This window comes from Caretta caretta, chromosome 6 (genome assembly GCF_965140235.1).
Source record: "Caretta caretta isolate rCarCar2 chromosome 6, rCarCar1.hap1, whole genome shotgun sequence".
Classification (NCBI taxonomy): domain Eukaryota; kingdom Metazoa; phylum Chordata; order Testudines; family Cheloniidae; genus Caretta; species Caretta caretta.
In genome coordinates, this window is record NC_134211.1 from 10,530,053 (window position 1) to 10,546,092 (window position 16,040).

Genomic DNA, 16,040 nt, shown 5'->3' on the forward strand with positions numbered 1-16,040 from the left:
CGCCGGGGGAGGTCTGTTAATGGTCGGAGAAGCTGGCTCAGGGGCCATCTTTGTTGAGGGCAACGCGGGCGCTTTGACCCCGCGGTGTCCGAGGAGCTGCCTGGTGAGACTCGGCCCTGCGGGCGGCGGGGCCCGGTGCCCGGCTGTGCGCGGCCAGGGACACCCCAGAGCACGTGGGGCCAGACACGGCCGCGCGAGCCCCTGGGAGTTGGGGCCGGGGGTGCAGGGGGTTACGGGGGTGCAGAGAGATGGAGGGGGATGCATGGGGTGGGGGGTGCAGGGGGTTACGGGGGTGCATGGGGAGGGGGTGCAGAGAGGTGGGGGGGGATGCATGGGGCGGGGGGTGCAGAGAGATGGAGCGGGATGCATGGGGCGGGGGGTGCATGGGCTGTATACACTGTTGCCTTGGCTCCCTCCAACAGAAAGGGACCTGGGCCTGTCCTACCCTGCTGGGTGTGGAGAATTCCCTATGTGCCTTCTGCAAATTCATCACAGGACTCGCAGCTGCGGAAGCCTGTTGGCTCCTGTTGGTCGGGAGCTGCCCACCCCGGGCCTCTGTCCCTTGGCCAGGGTGGCTGGAGCGAGGCCGCTGGACTCAGCGCGCACGGTGACTCCAAGTCCAAATATTTCAGCATGAGCGAAAGGTGGAAAAACCACTCGACCCAAGTCATGGCTATTGTGAGAGAGTTTGCGGAGGTGGCGAAGAGAGGCAGTGCTACAGAAATTGCAAAGAACAAGCGAGTGGTACGACTGAGATCTCAGGCGGGGAACCTTTTCGCTGAATGCAGTGAGAGAAGGAGACTCCCAGAACCGACTGACTTTGGCTAAACATCTGTGAGCGTTAGACTCAGACTCTGAGGGTGAAGGTACTGATATTACTGCATTGCCATTGCCAAGTACTTCAGAAGGAAGCTGGATCCAGGTCAGCCAAAGACAACGAGCAGGAAGTGTCATGTTGTTTTCAATCACTCCAGGAAAAAAAAAACAAAACTCCAGAACTGAAACAAAAGAGGGACTGGAAAATTGCTAATTTTTTTTGTAGCAGTAATATTCCCTTTTCTGTTATTGAGCATCCAACTTTTCAAGCAATGATCAGCTGCCTACGGCCAGGCTACCGAGCACCCAGTCAAAAGCAGGTACCAGGTGAACAGTGAAATGCAGTTACTGATGGCTTGAGGGGTGGAAGCATGCAACAAATTACATGGAAAAACAGTTACGGCTGGCATAACTGTGTGGATTGCTCACTGTGTGCAAATAGGGAAGACTGCTTCATGCGTCAGTGGTTGATATGGTATGTAATAAGAAGCCTGGACAGTACTATGCTACACTGGCAAGAGAAGCCAAGGCATTAGCAAATGAACTGTACAGTTGCATTGTGAAGAGCGACATGATAGAAAATAAGAAAAAGATGGAAAGTATGATTGATTTGGAAGACGATGGATGTGCATCATATTGACTCAATCTTCTTGGACAAGAACGTACACTAAGTGCTTTGATGAAATGTAGATTGCCAGAATATTTTTGTAAATCGCTGTCAGCCTGGAGCTTGGTTCAAAGAATGCCGAATCCCCAGTGACACGATGGAACAATCAAATAACATGCTTGGAAACATAAGTTAAAAATCGGCCACATTATCTCAGGATTGTGAGAACTCATGAGGCAGAATTTGAAGATAGAGCGATCAGTATAATTAATACTCAAGGAATTTACCAAGAAGCAAAGAACTTGATCACTCAATTGAAACCAGTTGCGGTGGCACTTGACACACTCCAAAGGGACACACATCAACAGTTGCTGTTACATGTGAAGTATGGTTGGATCTGCAGATAAATGAAGATCTTGCACCACATAAAGCAAAAGTACAAAAGAGACATCCTGAGGCAATTACTCCTGTACACATGTTGATCAACCTCCTTCTCAGGAAAACACTCAGGAAGGAAACCGTCAGCTGAACAAGAATATATTGCAAAGCAGTGGGTGCTTGGCAAAAATCTGAATGTTGCGCAATATTTACTTGCATTTAAAGCAGAAAGAAATCTACGTTTTCATCCACTGTGAAGAAAAAGGATGGGAAAATCTGAAGGATGCTGATAGTCCATCTAACTTCATAGAACTGGTGATGCAATTGCATCAGTGCCCAGCAAGTGCAGCAAGCAAAGAACGAATCTTTTAAACTTTGGATACATCCATTCATAACTGAGGAATAGGCTCGGTCTATCCGCTGCATCAAAGTTGGTCTACTGCTGCAGAATGCTGCATGGCCAGTTGGACCCAGGCTGGTCGCCTGCAACGCTGCATGCTTCTGATTGCGTAATGCATCAAGCTTGCACCTCTGCATTGCTGTCATTTTCATATCCTCAGATGGTTTTGATATTTGTATAATATTGAAAATGAGTCATGACCCGTATGATTTCCTTGAGGAAAATACCAAACCAAATTGGACACAGGCATTCCGACGTTCCTAATTACATATATTCGTATTATGCCCTGTGCAGTTTTACTTTTTATTTGTACAACCCTAAATTAATCACTGAATCTACTGCCTTATGGAACCGCATTTTCAATATGTAACTAAAGTGGTGTGCATTACTGAAACCGTTTTTAAAATGCCTTAAATTGGGACTAACTAGTTTTTCCCAGGGTAGTAAAAACCATGATTTTACCTGGTAAAAACACCACCTCTGGTAAATACCATGCTATCCCTGGTGTGCATGGGGGTGCAGGAAGGGATGGGTGACTGCACGTAGCAGTGATGGGAGGAGAGATGGGTGAGAGTGCATAGGGATGAGTGGGTGGAGGGGTGGGTGTTCGTAGGGGTGGCATAGTGTGGTGGTGGAGGGGATGGGCTTGTGGTGGATGGGTGTAGCAGTAGGAGGTGGCATGGCAGTGGGTGAGTGGAAGCATGGTGGGTGGGGATGAGGGTAGAGGTGCATGGTGGTGGAGGGGATGGGTGAGTGGGCATGGTGGTGGAAGGGTTCTGCTAGGGCTGCTGTGAGATGGAATCCAAGCCTTTGTGCTCTGGATCTCTGGGGTATTTCAAACACCTGGAGCCTGAACAGAGTCCAGCTACTGCCCAATCTCAGGGTCCCTAGGCACGCACCCAGAGCACAGACCTGCTATCTGGCACCCCCCTGTGAGTGTTGGAACCCACTGTCCAGCCACCTACCCACTCCAGGCTCCACAGTACTTGAACTCATTTGCCACAGATCCACAGGATCGGTGCTAGGCCCCAGTTTTTAAACAGTGCTTGGAACCCTTCAATGCACCAGGCCTCCAGGGGGTCCCACTCTTCCTTCAGGGCAGGCCACCCAGCCTCACTGCCACCGAGATGGAGCCTCTGGCCTCCAGCCCCCTTGCTCCACCCAGTGAGTTCTGCCCTGCGAGCTGACGTGGCCGTGGCTCGGTGAAGGGCAGCTGGCCTCAGTTGTGCTGTCCTCTCGCTCTCTCCGCAGGGTGTGATGTTCCCTGCCCTGCACCACCTCCGCCTGGGTGCCCGCCCCACACTTGGTGCCAGGAGGGCAGGCGGCTCTGCAGGGGAGTACCTGTCCCGGGAGAATGAGCAGCGGTGCCGAGGGCTGCTGGAGGCCTCCACCAGACGCTACCGGCAGGAGGCGGTGGCAGCGGCTGTCCTGGTGACGCTGTGTTCTGTGGGCGGGTACCCGGCACTGCTGTACACGCTGCGCTCCAGCACGCTGACGGGCCAGCACAAGGGAGATGTCAGGTACCACGGCCCTCGACGCACTGAGTGCCCTGCAGCCCTGCTCCCCAAGCCTACCTTCCCTGCGCCCACAACTCTGCCGGTGCCCCTCAATCCCAGCCTGCACCCCCTGCTATCCCAGCTTTGGGCTACCCCCCTCCCACAGCTCTGCCGGTGCCCCTCAATCCCAGCCTGCACCCCCTGCTATCCCAGCTTTGGGCTACCCCCCTCCCACAGCTCTGCCGGTGCCCCTCAATCCCAGCCTGCACCCCCTGCTATCCCAGCTTTGGGCTACCCCCCTCCCACAGCTCTGCCGGTGCCCCTCAATCCCAGCCTGCACCCCCTGCTATCCCAGCTTTGGGCTACCCCCCTCCCACAGCTCTGCCGGTGCCCCTCAATCCCAGCCTGCACCCCCTGCTATCCCAGCTTTGGGCTACCCCCCTCCCACAGCTCTACTGGTGCCCCTCAATCCCAACCCACAGCCCCGGCTATCCCAGCCCTGGGCTCCCCGCACCCCTCCACAGCTCTGCCGGTGCCCGTCAATCCCAGCCTGCACCTCCTGCTATCACAGCCTTGGGCTCCCTCCCACCCCCCTCTACAACCCTACCAGTGCCCCTGAATCCCAGCCTACACCCCGCTGTTATCTCAGCCCAGAGCTACCCCCACACAGTTCTGCCGGTGCCCCTCAATCCTGACCCACAGCCCCATTATCTCAGCCCAGGGCTCCCCACCTCCCAGTGCAACTCGGTCCCACCTCCCAGTCCCCTGCTATCCCAGCCCTGGGCTCTCCTCACGCACAGCTCTGCCGCTGCCCCTCCACCCCTCTGTTGTTTCAATAGTTAATGGAAGCTCTTCTCTGCGGTCCTGTAATAAGTCTATGCCCCTTTGGCCAGTTCCTGAGCATCTGGTGCCAGGGTGGAAGATGCCCCTTCTGCCTGCCACAGCGCCTGAGGCAATGGGTCTTGCCTCCCCTCTAAGGAGACTCTGGTTTTCTTGTTGCAGTTTCCCGGGCGGCAAACGCGACAGCTCCGACCAGGATGTGATTGCCACAGCGCTGAGGGAGACTCAGGAAGAGCTGGGCCTGCACTTGGGGGCTGAGAGCGTCTGGGGGGTCATGAGACCCCTACCCACTGGGGTAACACCACTCCACTCCCCTAGCAGTGTGAGGGAATCTCTGGGGCAGGGCAGTGTGAGAGAAGGGCGGGAGGATCTCTCTGGGGTAGGGTAGTGTGAGGGAAGGGGGGGGGTCTCTCTGGGGCAGAGTCCTGGGGTGGGGGGGATCACTTTGGGGCAGGGCGGATTTTTCTGGGGTGGGATCATGTGGGAGGAGCAGCATGAAGGGTGGGGTGTTGCTCTGGAGCAGGGTCCCATGGGGGGCAGCCATGTGAGTTGGGATCCTCTTGAGGCTGGGGTCCACTGCGCGTGGCAATGTGAGGGGAGGTGCTGTGAGGCAGGAGGGTCCTGTTGAAGGGGTCTTTTGGGGTGTGTGTACTGTGTGACAGGGAAGGGTCCTATGGGGGGGCGGTGCACTGTAAGGTGGGGATGTCCCATTGGGGGTCTCTCTCTCTGAGGTGGGGTGTGTCCTGGGGTGGGGGCGCTGTGAGGTAGTGGGCCATGGGGGGGTCTCAGAGGAGGGAGATCCTAAGGTGGAAGGCTGGCAGGGAGGATCCCTCTGAGGCAGGGTGTGTCCCATGGTGTGGGGGTGGTGAGGCAGAGAGGCTATCGGAGGGGGCCCTCTCTGAGGAGAGGGAGATTCTGGGGGACAGTGCTGTCAGGAGGAGGGTCCATGGGGGGGTCTCTCTGAGGAGGAGGGTGGTACTGCAACGTGGAGGGTCCATGGGGGCTCTCCCAATAGGGGTGGGTTCTGTTGCAGCAGTGTTGTGAGGCCAAGGGGCCTCTTAGGGAGGATTGCAGGGGGGCGGTGCTACAAGGTGGAGGTGGGTCCTGCGGGCAGGGGATACCTCTGTGAGGCAAAGGTGGGTCCTGGGATGGGGAGAGGTTCCTAGGGAAGCCAGTGTCAGTGAGGTCTCACTCTGGTTTCCTTCCAGAGGGGACTGACTGTAGCTCCCGTCCTGGCACATCTGGGCCCCTTGGAGTGTGTGCGTCTGAGCCCCAACCCACAAGAGGTGAGCCCCACGCATTCCCCACCCCGCCATGGCTGTGCTGTTTGCGGCTGCCCTTAGCACGTGCAGGGCCCCCCACATCCTTCGGGTCCCTGGCCAGAGGGTGGCACCCCAGCCTGGTTAGCGTGCTGGCCTCCTGCAGGGAGGGAGATCAGCAGAGCCCCTGGCCTATGGGCAGCTGGGACCAGTGTCACCATGGACCTGGCTGCCTGCATCAGGCTCCCCCTACCTGGAGTGACTCATGGTCTGGCCAGAGTGGACCTTCCCAATCACCCTGGCTGAGTTCCTGCCCCAATCCAGTAACCCAAGACCACCCCAGTGCCCCTTGCTGGGGGACCCCTCCCCTGCCCTGCTCAGCAGCTCCCCTCCTGCAGCAACTGGAGCGCCCCACCTAGCAACCCACTCGGGCAGTAGTGTCCTGGCTTGGGGGAGAGCCCATCTCCTGCAAAGAGACCCTGAGGCCTGCTGGTCTACACTTAAATGTTAGGATGAGCCGGCTATGGCTCTTAGGGGTGTGAAGAATTCTCCACCCGCCCCAAGCGCTATAGCTGCACCAGCCTAGCCCCTGGAGCGGAGAGGGCTAGGTCAACAGAAGAACGCTTCGGAGGACCTAGCTGCTGCTTTTCAGAGAGGTGCAGTTCTTGCAGCAATGGAAAAATCCCTTCCATCCTTGTAGGAAGCGTCTTCGCTTCAGCAGCGTAGCTGCAGCACCCTTAGCGTAGACGTGGCCTGAGAGTTCAAGGAAGAATGATAGGGAATTCGCTCTGCCTGGGCACCTTGTTCCAAGCATTATTTTCTCTCCCTATTAGCCATTTGTGCCTTATTTCCAGTCTGATCCCAGCCCTGTGTCTGAAGTTACATAGTCACCTGCTCTCAGAAATGCTCTCCTTTGGCGATCCTTATGCACCAGACTCAGTCACCTCTTCGTCTTCTGTGACTGTGGATTTGTTTGTAGTAGGTCTATGAATGCTATGTGTGCCTCAGTTCCTCCCACACATACTTTGCAGTGCCACCCAGTGGTGGAAAATTTTAAATGGGAAATTGCATTGAGAAGGTGCGTTTCCAGCGAGGTCCCAGGGGAATTGGTCCTTGGCCCTGCACTATTTAACATTTTTGTCAGTGACCTGGAAGAAAACACAGAATCATCACTGATAAAGTTTGAAGATGACACAAAAGTCAGGGAGTGGTAAATAATGAAAGGTTTCAGAGGAACAGCCGTGTTAGTCTGTATTCGCAAAAAGAAAAGGAGTACTTGTGGCACCTTAGAGACTAACCAATTTATTTGAGCATGAGCTTTCGTGAGCCACAGCTCACTTCAAAGTGAGCTGTGGCTCACGAAAGCTCATGCTCAAATAAATTGGTTAGTCTCTAAGGTGCCACAAGTACTCCTTTTCTTTTTGTAAATAATGAAGAGGACAGGAGCACAGATACCACGTGATCTGGAACACTGGGGAAACTGGGCACAAGCAAACTATGTATTTGAGTATGGGTAAATGTATACATCTAGGGACAAAAAAGGTAGGTTGTATTTACAGGGTGAGGGACTGTATCCTCAGAAGCAGTGACTCTGAAAAAGATTTTGGGAGTCATGGGTAGTTAGCTGAACATGAGCTCCCAGTGTGACGGTGAGGCCAAAAGAGCTAATGTGATGCTGACTAATCTTGAGTAGAAAAAGGGAGGTTACATTACCCCTGTAGTTGCTGCTGGTGTGACCACTGCTGTGTCCAGTCCTGGAGCCCACAGTTCAAGAAAGATTTGGATACATTGGAGAGGGTTCAGGGAAGATCTATGAAAATGATTACCTGCCCTATAGTGATACTCAAGGTGCTCAGTCTGTTTATCTTAAAGAGAAAATTAAGGGGCAACTCAATCAGAGTCCATAAGTACGTACATGGGAAACAAATAGTTAATAATGGGCTCTTCAGTCTAGCAGAGAAAGGTCTAACAGGATCCCATTGCTGGAAGTTGAAGTTAGACAAATTCAGACTGGAAATAAGGTGTAAATGTTTAACAGAGAGAGTAATTAACCACTGGAACAATTTACCAAGGGTCAGGGTGGATTCTCCATCCCTGGCAATGTTTAAATCAAGACTGGATGTTCTGCTAAAAGCTCTGCTCTACGGATTGTTTTGGGGCAGTTCCCTGGCTTGGGTTAGACAGGAGGTCACACCAGATGCCGGCAACGGTCGTTTCTGGCCTTGGAAGCTATGAAAGAAGAGTTAAGTTTGCTCCTGGGGCAGCACAGGAGACATGAGGTGTGGGTGGCGTTTTGTTGTGTGGGGTGCAGCGAACAAGGAACTAGCTAGAACCTGCTGAAACCGAGCCATATCAATGCCTAAGCCAAAAAAGATGATAGGAAGCCACAGTGACGAGAACACGCACACATAGCAACCAGGAGACATGAAGAAGGAGGTTCCCCCCACCTCACGGCAGGGAAGCAGAGCCTAGGCCAGCTCGAGAACCGATGACAGAGAGGCCAGAAAGGGATAGGAGAGGGCATTTGAGAGAGACAGCATGCTCATCTGAGACTGAGAATGGGACAGACGGAGCCTGAAATGGAGACCAAGCAGCTTGGCTGGTAGATGGCACTGGCTTGGCCAGATGGACAGTGTCTTAACCTTTATTTCTCTCTGCTGCCCTAAGACCCTCCCCAGACTGGTTCCAGGTGACTAATAAACCCTGCTGTGTGTGGGAAAGGCTGCCTGGTGTCACTGCAAACACTGGCTGGGGTGCATTAGTCCCCGAAGAGTGTACAAGTCTCTGAGCAGGGGCCTGGCTCAGTGGGATGCACTGGGCAGAGCTCATGGGGTGGAGCAGGAGGGATGGAACCTAGTGGCCCACTCTCAGAGGCCTGAGAGGAAGAGTGGGACCCCTTGGGGGGTTGGTACACAGAAGGGCTCCTCTAAGCAACTCTCAAAGTTGGGGTGCAGCACCGATCCCATGGATGCATGACACCTCCTGGACAGAGCCGTGAGATGGTGTTCTCTGGGCAAGGCCAATCCCAGCACTGGATGCGGTAACCCGGGGTGGGCCCTCCCCCTCCCTGCTCGCTGTCTCCACTTGTACACCAAGGACTGCATTCACCTCTCAGCCACCAGGACCCCTGGGGGCTACTCAGGGTCCCAGCTTGCCAAGGACAGCCCTACCCTTCAGCCTGACCTGCAGGCTCCATTCTCAGCCACAGGAGCTGGCACTAGGCAGGATGGAAGGGGCCAGGTCTGATGCGTCCCTGCCACCTTTGGGGATGTCTACGCTGCGTTTTAAAACTTGCAGCCGGTAGTGAGCCCGGCTCTACAGCCCTGGGCTTCTGCCGGAGCTCTGGAAACAGCCGTGTGGGTTCGAGGCCTGAAGCCGGGGCAGGGGGTGGGCTCTGAAGCTCCAGCCCAAGCCACGTCTATATGGCTCTGAGGCTCGCTACCGGGGGGTTTTAAGAGGGTAGAGGTCGCCTTTGTGCCGCCTGCCTGCTTTGCCACCAGCCATCCCTCATAAAGCTGAACAGCAGAGGGCCGAGCACGGTTCCTAGAGGTCACCCTGAAAAGGCCTCCATCAGCTCCAGAGGGGAATGGCCCAGTGGGGAGCTCCCAGGGGGACAGGGGATGAGCCTGCAGCTCCTGGGGGGTGGGGGGGGAACAGCAAGATGCTGTCATGCTGCAGGAGTATCTGTGCTCGAGAATACACTCCCCTAGTGGGGAGGGAGGCTTGTCAAGGAGGGAGCAGCCGTGGTCCCAGCTGCTCCTCTCCCGGGCCCTACTCTACTGTAGGAGGTGCTGTGTGCTGGGGCCATGGAACACAGCCCCCCGTAGGGCACTCGGGTGTGCTGCTTCCCTAGCCCAGCCCGGGGGCCAGGCACGGGGGTAAGGGGACCCTGCCGGGCAGCGCAACACCAACATGCTGTTTGTGTCTCTCTCCGCCCCCCAGGTCGAGGATGTTTTCACCATCCCTCTGTCTCATCTGCTGCAGGCCCAGAACCACGGTTACACCCACTTCCGCCACCAGGGTCGTTACAGCCACACGCTGCCCATCTTCCTCAACAGCCGCTACCGGGTGTGGGGGCTGACAGCCATCATCACGGACCTCACGCTGGAGCTGCTGGCGCCCAGCGTCTACCGCCGGAGAACACGCCCGCCCAGCCCCCGCTGAGCCCCCAGCCCACCTGCGCTATGGACTGCCCCACCCCGCAGCATGGAGAGAGCCAGCTGGCTGGTCTGGGTGAGGTCCCCCTGGAGGCAGAGAGAGCCAGCGGGGCAGGCTGGGTGAGGTGTCCCCTCACCTCAAGGGCAGAAAGAACAAGAGGAGCAGGCTGGGCATGCCTGCCCCAGAAGCGTGGGACATCGCTGAGGGGGTGACCCCAGGAGGGAATCCCCAGCCCCTGATAATGCTGCGGGGGAGAAGAGTTACATGGTGTCAGGAGGGGGGATACTGGTGAGACCTGCGTGAGCCGTGATGCTGGAGCCTGCTGTATTTCATGTGGGGCCTACGCATAAACAAACCTCCCTGAGTTCAGTGTGCCACCTCAGTGCTGGGGGGGGGGAGCAGTGGCCCAGGGCCAAGTGCTGCCCCCTGCTGGGCTTCAGCTCCTGCCCCTGTGGGAAACACCAACAGGAACTCATGAACAGCCCCCCCCCCCCTTTACCCCACCCCTGCCAGCAACGGGGACTGGAGGAACCCCTGGTGCCCCAGCGTGGCCCCCTCCCACAGGGCCACTCTTCCACCCACATGTGGGCCCTGGCCAGGCTCTCTGAGGCCAGTCCTCGCTGCCCACGCTCTCCCCCACTCCCACAGCACCGCTCTGCAACCCCCCCCGCAACCTGTTCACTAGGGGCCAGTTTGGGTGAAGTGAGGTCAGAAAACAGCCCAACCCCGTGGGCTCCAGTCCGATCTGACCACCTGCTGCCCTTGGGGTTGGCACAGCAGCAGCCACCTGCTAGTCTCTTGCCAGTCACTGCTGCCCAGCCACACGGCCTGTGCTGCAGAGTGAGCATGCCAACGAGTCGCGGCACCTCCAAGTTCCCAGGCAAGAGGCGGCCCAGACAGATTGCAGGGGCCTGAGGGCAGGAAGCCCTGAGGACGCGGAGGCAGCAGCAGCACTGGCTCGGGGAAGCGTCAGGTCAGGCTTTCAAATTAGACCCAAGCAGAGCTCAACTGGTACCAGATCACCCCCAAAAATAAGCCAGATCGCCACAGCTGTAATGGAACCCAACCCGCCCCTCTTCTGGAAGAGAGGGGGCCCCATGCGAGGGACAGCAGCCTGGGGCTCCGTGCCCAGCTGCTCCCTAGCGTTACACAGATGCGCATTCACACAGGAAGGAGATACAAGCTGCCACCACAGCACATTTATTGAGGAGCTCACCCAGTGGGCAGGTGAGGAGACAGCACAGCCAGGGGGTCTCCCCCTCATGCAAGAGGAACCCCAATATACACACAGGTAAGTCACCCGCCCCGCACATGCCAGAGAAACCTATCAACACCCAGAGGCACGGAGGGCTGCCCCCATGCAGATCAAGTGCTCAGCCCCTCCCACCTGCTGTCATGGGGGAGGGGCGCTGACCACGCACAGAGAGGCGGGATCCAGCCCCCTCCATCACCGGGCACCCAGCCCTCACGCGGACGCTTGCCGAGCCTGGGTCTCCTCATGACGCCGCATCCGCTGCTCCAGCTCTGGGCGAAAGTGACGGATCAGCCCCTGCAAGCAAGGAATGAGTGTGCAGGGCTGGCAAGGTAGCACCTCTCCCCATCCTGCATCTGCCATCCACCCCTCACCACACGCAGAGTAGCCCCCAGATGTACCCCCCCCCCCCATCTGCAGGAGCCTCTCTCTCACACACACACACACAGCCCTTGTGTCAGGCTAGTTTATGCACACACCCACCACCTACCCACACCCCCTCCCTCTGCCAGGCCACCCCTGCCCTGGTGCCCAGCCGCCCGCTACCTGCACAGGCCAGGCGGCCCCATCGCCCAGGGCGCATATGGTATGGCCCTCAATCTGCTTGCTGATCTCCCAGAGCGCGTCGATCTCAGCTGCCTGCGCATTGCCTTGCACGAACCGCCACATCACCTTGTTCATCCAATCCACACCTGGGGTGGGGGGCGAGGCTGCATCAGCAGAACTGCCCTCCCCCGATCCCACCCATAGGCCCTGACAGTTGGGCATCCCCCCCCCACCCCCAACACCCACAGATCCAGCCAGTCCAGCATCCTCACCCCAATTCCACCCATGGTCCCAGCTAGTCAGACATCCTCCCTGCCCCATCCTAACCCCAGTGACCCCAGCCAGCCCAGCATCCTCCCCACCACACCCAGTGACCCCAGCTCTCCCAGCATCCTCCCCCACCACCAACTCCGATCCCACCAATGGGCAGTCTGGCATATCTCCCCCAGTCATACCCAGATCAGCAGCAGCCCAGCTCCCAGCACTCACCCTCCCTGCAGGGGGTGCACTGCCCACAGCTTTCGTGCTTGTAGAACTCAATGAGGCGGGCGATGGCTCGGACAATGTCTGTCTGGGGAAGGAAGAGAGGGTGAGTGCCACACTGCGGGGGAGGGGGGGCGGGGGGGAAGAGAGCGTGCCACCGGCAGGCCAAGGCCTTACCGATTTGTCCATGACGATGACGGCAGCTGTGCCAAGCCCAGTCTGCGCCTGCACCAGCCCGTCGAAGTCCATGGGCACCGTCTCACACACTGACTTGGGGATGAGGGGGGTGGAGGAGCCTCCTGGGATCACCGCCAAGAGGTTGTCCCAGCCACCACGCACACCTCCTGTGCACAGAGGGGGCAGGGTTAGGCCTAGCACTTCCCCTCCCCATGGCAAACCAGATCCATGATGCCCAGTGCTGTCCCCTTCCTTCCGCCCAAGCCTCCTCCTAGTGCCACCTGCTACTCCAGGCTCTGGGTGGAAGCGACAGATCAGCCCCTGCGCACAGGCCACAAGCAGGGTTAGCGGGCCAGCACTTGTCTCCCCCATCACTCCCCCCACACACCTGCCTACTTCTGTAGGGTGAGCTACCCACAGCCGCCACAGCTGGAGCTAGACCTGTGGGGCAGCCCTGAGACAAAGTGGCCTAAGAGGGGAAGGGGGGACGGGCGGGTGTCCAGCCCTGTTGCTCACCCAGCAGTCAGGGGAGGACTGGGGTTTGGCATCTCACCTGCATGCTTCTCGATCAGCTCCTTGAGCGGCACCGACATCTCCTCCTCCACGGTGCAGGGCGTGTTCACGTGCCCAGAGATGTTGAAGAGCTTGGTGCCCGAGTTGCGCTCACGCCCGAAGCTGGCAAACCAGGCCCCCCCACGCCGGCAGATGGTGGGCGCCACAGCCACCGTCTCCACATTGGCCACGGTAGTGGGGCAGCCGAACACACCTGGGGAAGGAGAGAGCAGTGACATGGACGCAGAGCAGGCTGGGGGTCCCAGTGCTCCAAAACAACGTGACCCCCCTGCCCCACAAGCAGCAGGACAGCGGGACCCAGCTAGAACACCCCACAATCCCTCAGTACCCTAAAGAGGGCAAGCGAACCCCCACTAAGGCACCCCCCATCTCCCCCCAACAGCACAGTTCCCCGGTGGGTCGTACCAACGTCAGCCGGGAAGGGTGGTTTGAGGCGTGGCTTGCCCTGCTTGCCCTCAATGGATTCAATTAGCGCTGTCTCCTCCCCACAGATGTAGGCCCCAGCGCCTCTCACCACAAACACATCGAAGTCGTAGCCTGAGTTGCAGGCATCTTTGCCCAGCAGGCCGGCCTCATAGGCCTCACGGATCGCCACCTGCAGGGAGACAGGTCAGCACAGCTGCTCCCCCGGCCCTGCTGCTCCACACCCGCCTGGCCTGGCTCCCTGGCTTGCCTTGCCCTCTGTGCCCTGTAGAGAGACCAGTCAGTACAGCTGCTCCTGCCGTGACACCCGCAGCCCTGCTCTCTGTGCCACATGGGCAAATGGGTCAAAGTGGTGGCTGCTGCCCCACCCCACAACTCCCCAGGCTCTATGGGTTAGTGCACCTGCTCCCCACATAGCTCCTGCTTACCTGCAGGTTGGAGGCTTCATTGTAGAACTCCCCACGGATGTAGATGTAGGCAGCCCGGGCCCCCATGGAGCGCCCTGCCACCAGGCAGCCCTCCACCAGCTTGTGTGGGTCATGGCGCATGATCTCGCGGTCCTTACAGGTGCCTGGCTCCCCTTCATCTGCATTCACCACCAGGTACTTGGGCCTGGAACACAGACCCCGTCGAACTGACCGCAGCAGCCCTCCCTGCGTGAGCTACCATCCCACAGCAGACCCGGCTCCACCACCTTGCTGCCAGCGAGCAAAGCCCGTTTGGCCAGTACTGCCAGCTGTCCCCACCCTAGGGAGCCAACGGGGCCCAGACACACTGCAGCTCAGCAGCCCCATGCCCTGCAATGGGACTGCCCCCGGGGTGGAGATACTCCAGGAACGCCTGTTAGTGCTGGGAGCTTGCAGCCAGGATGTCTAGGTTCTATGCAGGCCCGAGCACTGCCCACCCCACAAGCCCTGCCCCACAGCGATGTTTCAGACTAGGAGAAGGAGCTGTATCGCTCTGGGCCATTGTCCATCCCATGCTGCAGCAGGCTCAACAGTAGCAGCCCTGCCCCACCCACCTGCCATCTGAAGGCTTGTTCATGAAGCTCCATTTGAGGCCTGTGGGGAAGCCAGCCCCGCCCCGACCTCGCAGGCCCGAGGTCTTGATCTCATTCAAGATCCAGTCGATCCCCTTCAGTAGGATCTCCTTCGTTTTGTACCAGTCACCCCGGCTCAGAGCCCCCTTCAGCCTGGACAAAAGAGAAGGCAAAGTAGCTGGCTACATTATGGGGATCAGTAGTACCAAACCTAGAGCACAAACCAAACAGATGCAGGCTCTTTTACCTCCGTGGGGCACCAGCTCCAACCCAGCCCCAGGACAGGGAAGGGGGACTGGCAAGCTCAGGGTTGGGGAATGGAATGCAGGACCTTTCCCATCCAGGGGGCGTTGACTGTAATCTGATCCCAGGGCGGGGGAACTGGTGGGGAACGTGCAGGGTCTTTCACCTCTAGGAGGTGCCAGCTCCAATTCACCTCCAGGGAGGAGGAGGGGGCCCAGCAGGCTCAGGAGGCTGGAGAATGGGACATGGGGCTTTTCCTCTCTGAAGGGTGCCAGCACCCATCCAGCCATACGGCTAGGAGTAGGGGGTGACCAGAACATAGGATCTCTTCCCACCCACCACAGGGCTCCCAGTGCCCACTGGTCCACACTCCAGCTGTAATCAGAGTAGAAGTAGAGGGCAGTATCACACGGTCCAGGAGTGAGGAGTCATACTGTAGGCTGTGCAGCTTGGCTCTCACCTCCAGTCATGGCGTCCGTAGAGATTCGTGAAGATCCGGTCCTCGTCCTTCAAAGAGCCAAACTGGGTTTTCTTAGGAGCTGTCTGCAGAAAGCACATGGCCAAGGTGACTTGGTACCAGCCCCACAGCAAGCAGCACCTCTCCCTCATGGCCAGGCATTAACCTGGGACCACCCACCCCCCAGCACTACCCCAGTCCTACCCAGCGCTGCCCTGGCCCCCAGCGGGGAGGCCCTGCGCGGGGGCAGAGGAGGGACAATGCGGGGTAGGGGGGGCAGGCTCGGGCCCAGAGGGAAGGCTGAGGCCAAGCCGATGCTCAGCTGCGGCCCCGGCCCGGCCCGGCCCGGCCCTGGGGCGGGGGGGAGGGGTGTCCCGGGGGGAGGGGCGGAGCCGGCGTCACTCGGCTCCAGAGTCATCGCCGGGGGCGGGGAGAAGAAGGCCCCAGGCCCCGCCCCCCACTCACCGCGGCGGAGAAGCGGCGCAAGGCAGCAGCTCCGCGAGGGCTCAGCAGCTGCCGCGCGGCCATGGCGGGCGAGGCCGGGGATCAGGTCCGTCTGGGCCGCGCGCTCCGCTCCGTCACCTTCACCCAGCCGTCGGAGGGGCGGCGTCGCGCGCAAACGACGTCATGTCGCCGGGACCCACTTCCGGCGCGTCGGGCCGGGCGTCACGTCCTCGGGAGTGAGGCGGAGCCTGCTGGGAGCCGTAATCCGGGGGCGGGGCTGCGGGGAGTCCAGTAAACCGCGCCCAGTGCACGGACACACGCTGGGCGCGCGCGCTCTCGCCTCTCTCCTCCGGCCGCTCATTGGCCAGGGCGCGCCGTACCCTGCAGCCGGCCGCGCTGGGGTTGGTTAGTTTCAGCCGCGCCTCCCTTTCTTGGCAGCGAATGGGAGA

General features: G+C 58.7%; 2 protein-coding genes across 9 annotated transcripts; one reads left to right on the forward strand and one right to left on the reverse strand.

Annotated features, from left to right (window-relative positions):
- On the forward strand, positions 1-10,318 carry NUDT8 (nudix hydrolase 8). 7 transcript variants are annotated; one of them, XM_048854852.2, is made up of 5 exons: positions 1-103; positions 3,453-3,721; positions 4,700-4,859; positions 5,746-5,823; positions 9,739-10,318. In XM_048854852.2, the coding sequence occupies exons 1-5, from the start codon at positions 20-22 to the stop codon at positions 9,958-9,960; spliced, it is 813 nt and encodes a 270-aa protein (XP_048710809.1). In that variant the 5' UTR covers positions 1-19; the 3' UTR covers positions 9,961-10,318. The 7 variants fall into 7 exon arrangements, with proteins under 7 accessions (XP_048710809.1, XP_048710812.1, XP_074985295.1 ...); XM_048854855.2 differs by having other exon boundaries at positions 9,781-10,318; XM_075129194.1 differs by having other exon boundaries at positions 4,700-4,832.
- An 808-nt stretch (positions 10,319-11,126) lies between these two features.
- On the reverse strand, positions 11,127-15,807 carry NDUFV1 (NADH:ubiquinone oxidoreductase core subunit V1). Of its 2 annotated transcripts, XM_048853720.2 has the most exons (10): positions 15,613-15,807; positions 15,151-15,233; positions 14,430-14,600; positions 13,837-14,020; positions 13,391-13,580; positions 12,966-13,178; positions 12,413-12,579; positions 12,242-12,323; positions 11,753-11,898; positions 11,127-11,503 (listed from the first exon to the last, which is right to left on the reverse strand). In XM_048853720.2, the coding sequence occupies exons 1-10, from the start codon at positions 15,673-15,675 to the stop codon at positions 11,420-11,422; spliced, it is 1,383 nt and encodes a 460-aa protein (XP_048709677.1). In that variant the 5' UTR covers positions 15,676-15,807; the 3' UTR covers positions 11,127-11,419. The 2 variants fall into 2 exon arrangements, with proteins under 2 accessions (XP_048709677.1, XP_048709676.1); XM_048853719.2 differs by lacking the exon at positions 15,613-15,807 and having other exon boundaries at positions 15,151-15,330.
- Between the last annotated feature and the right edge of the window lie 233 nt (positions 15,808-16,040).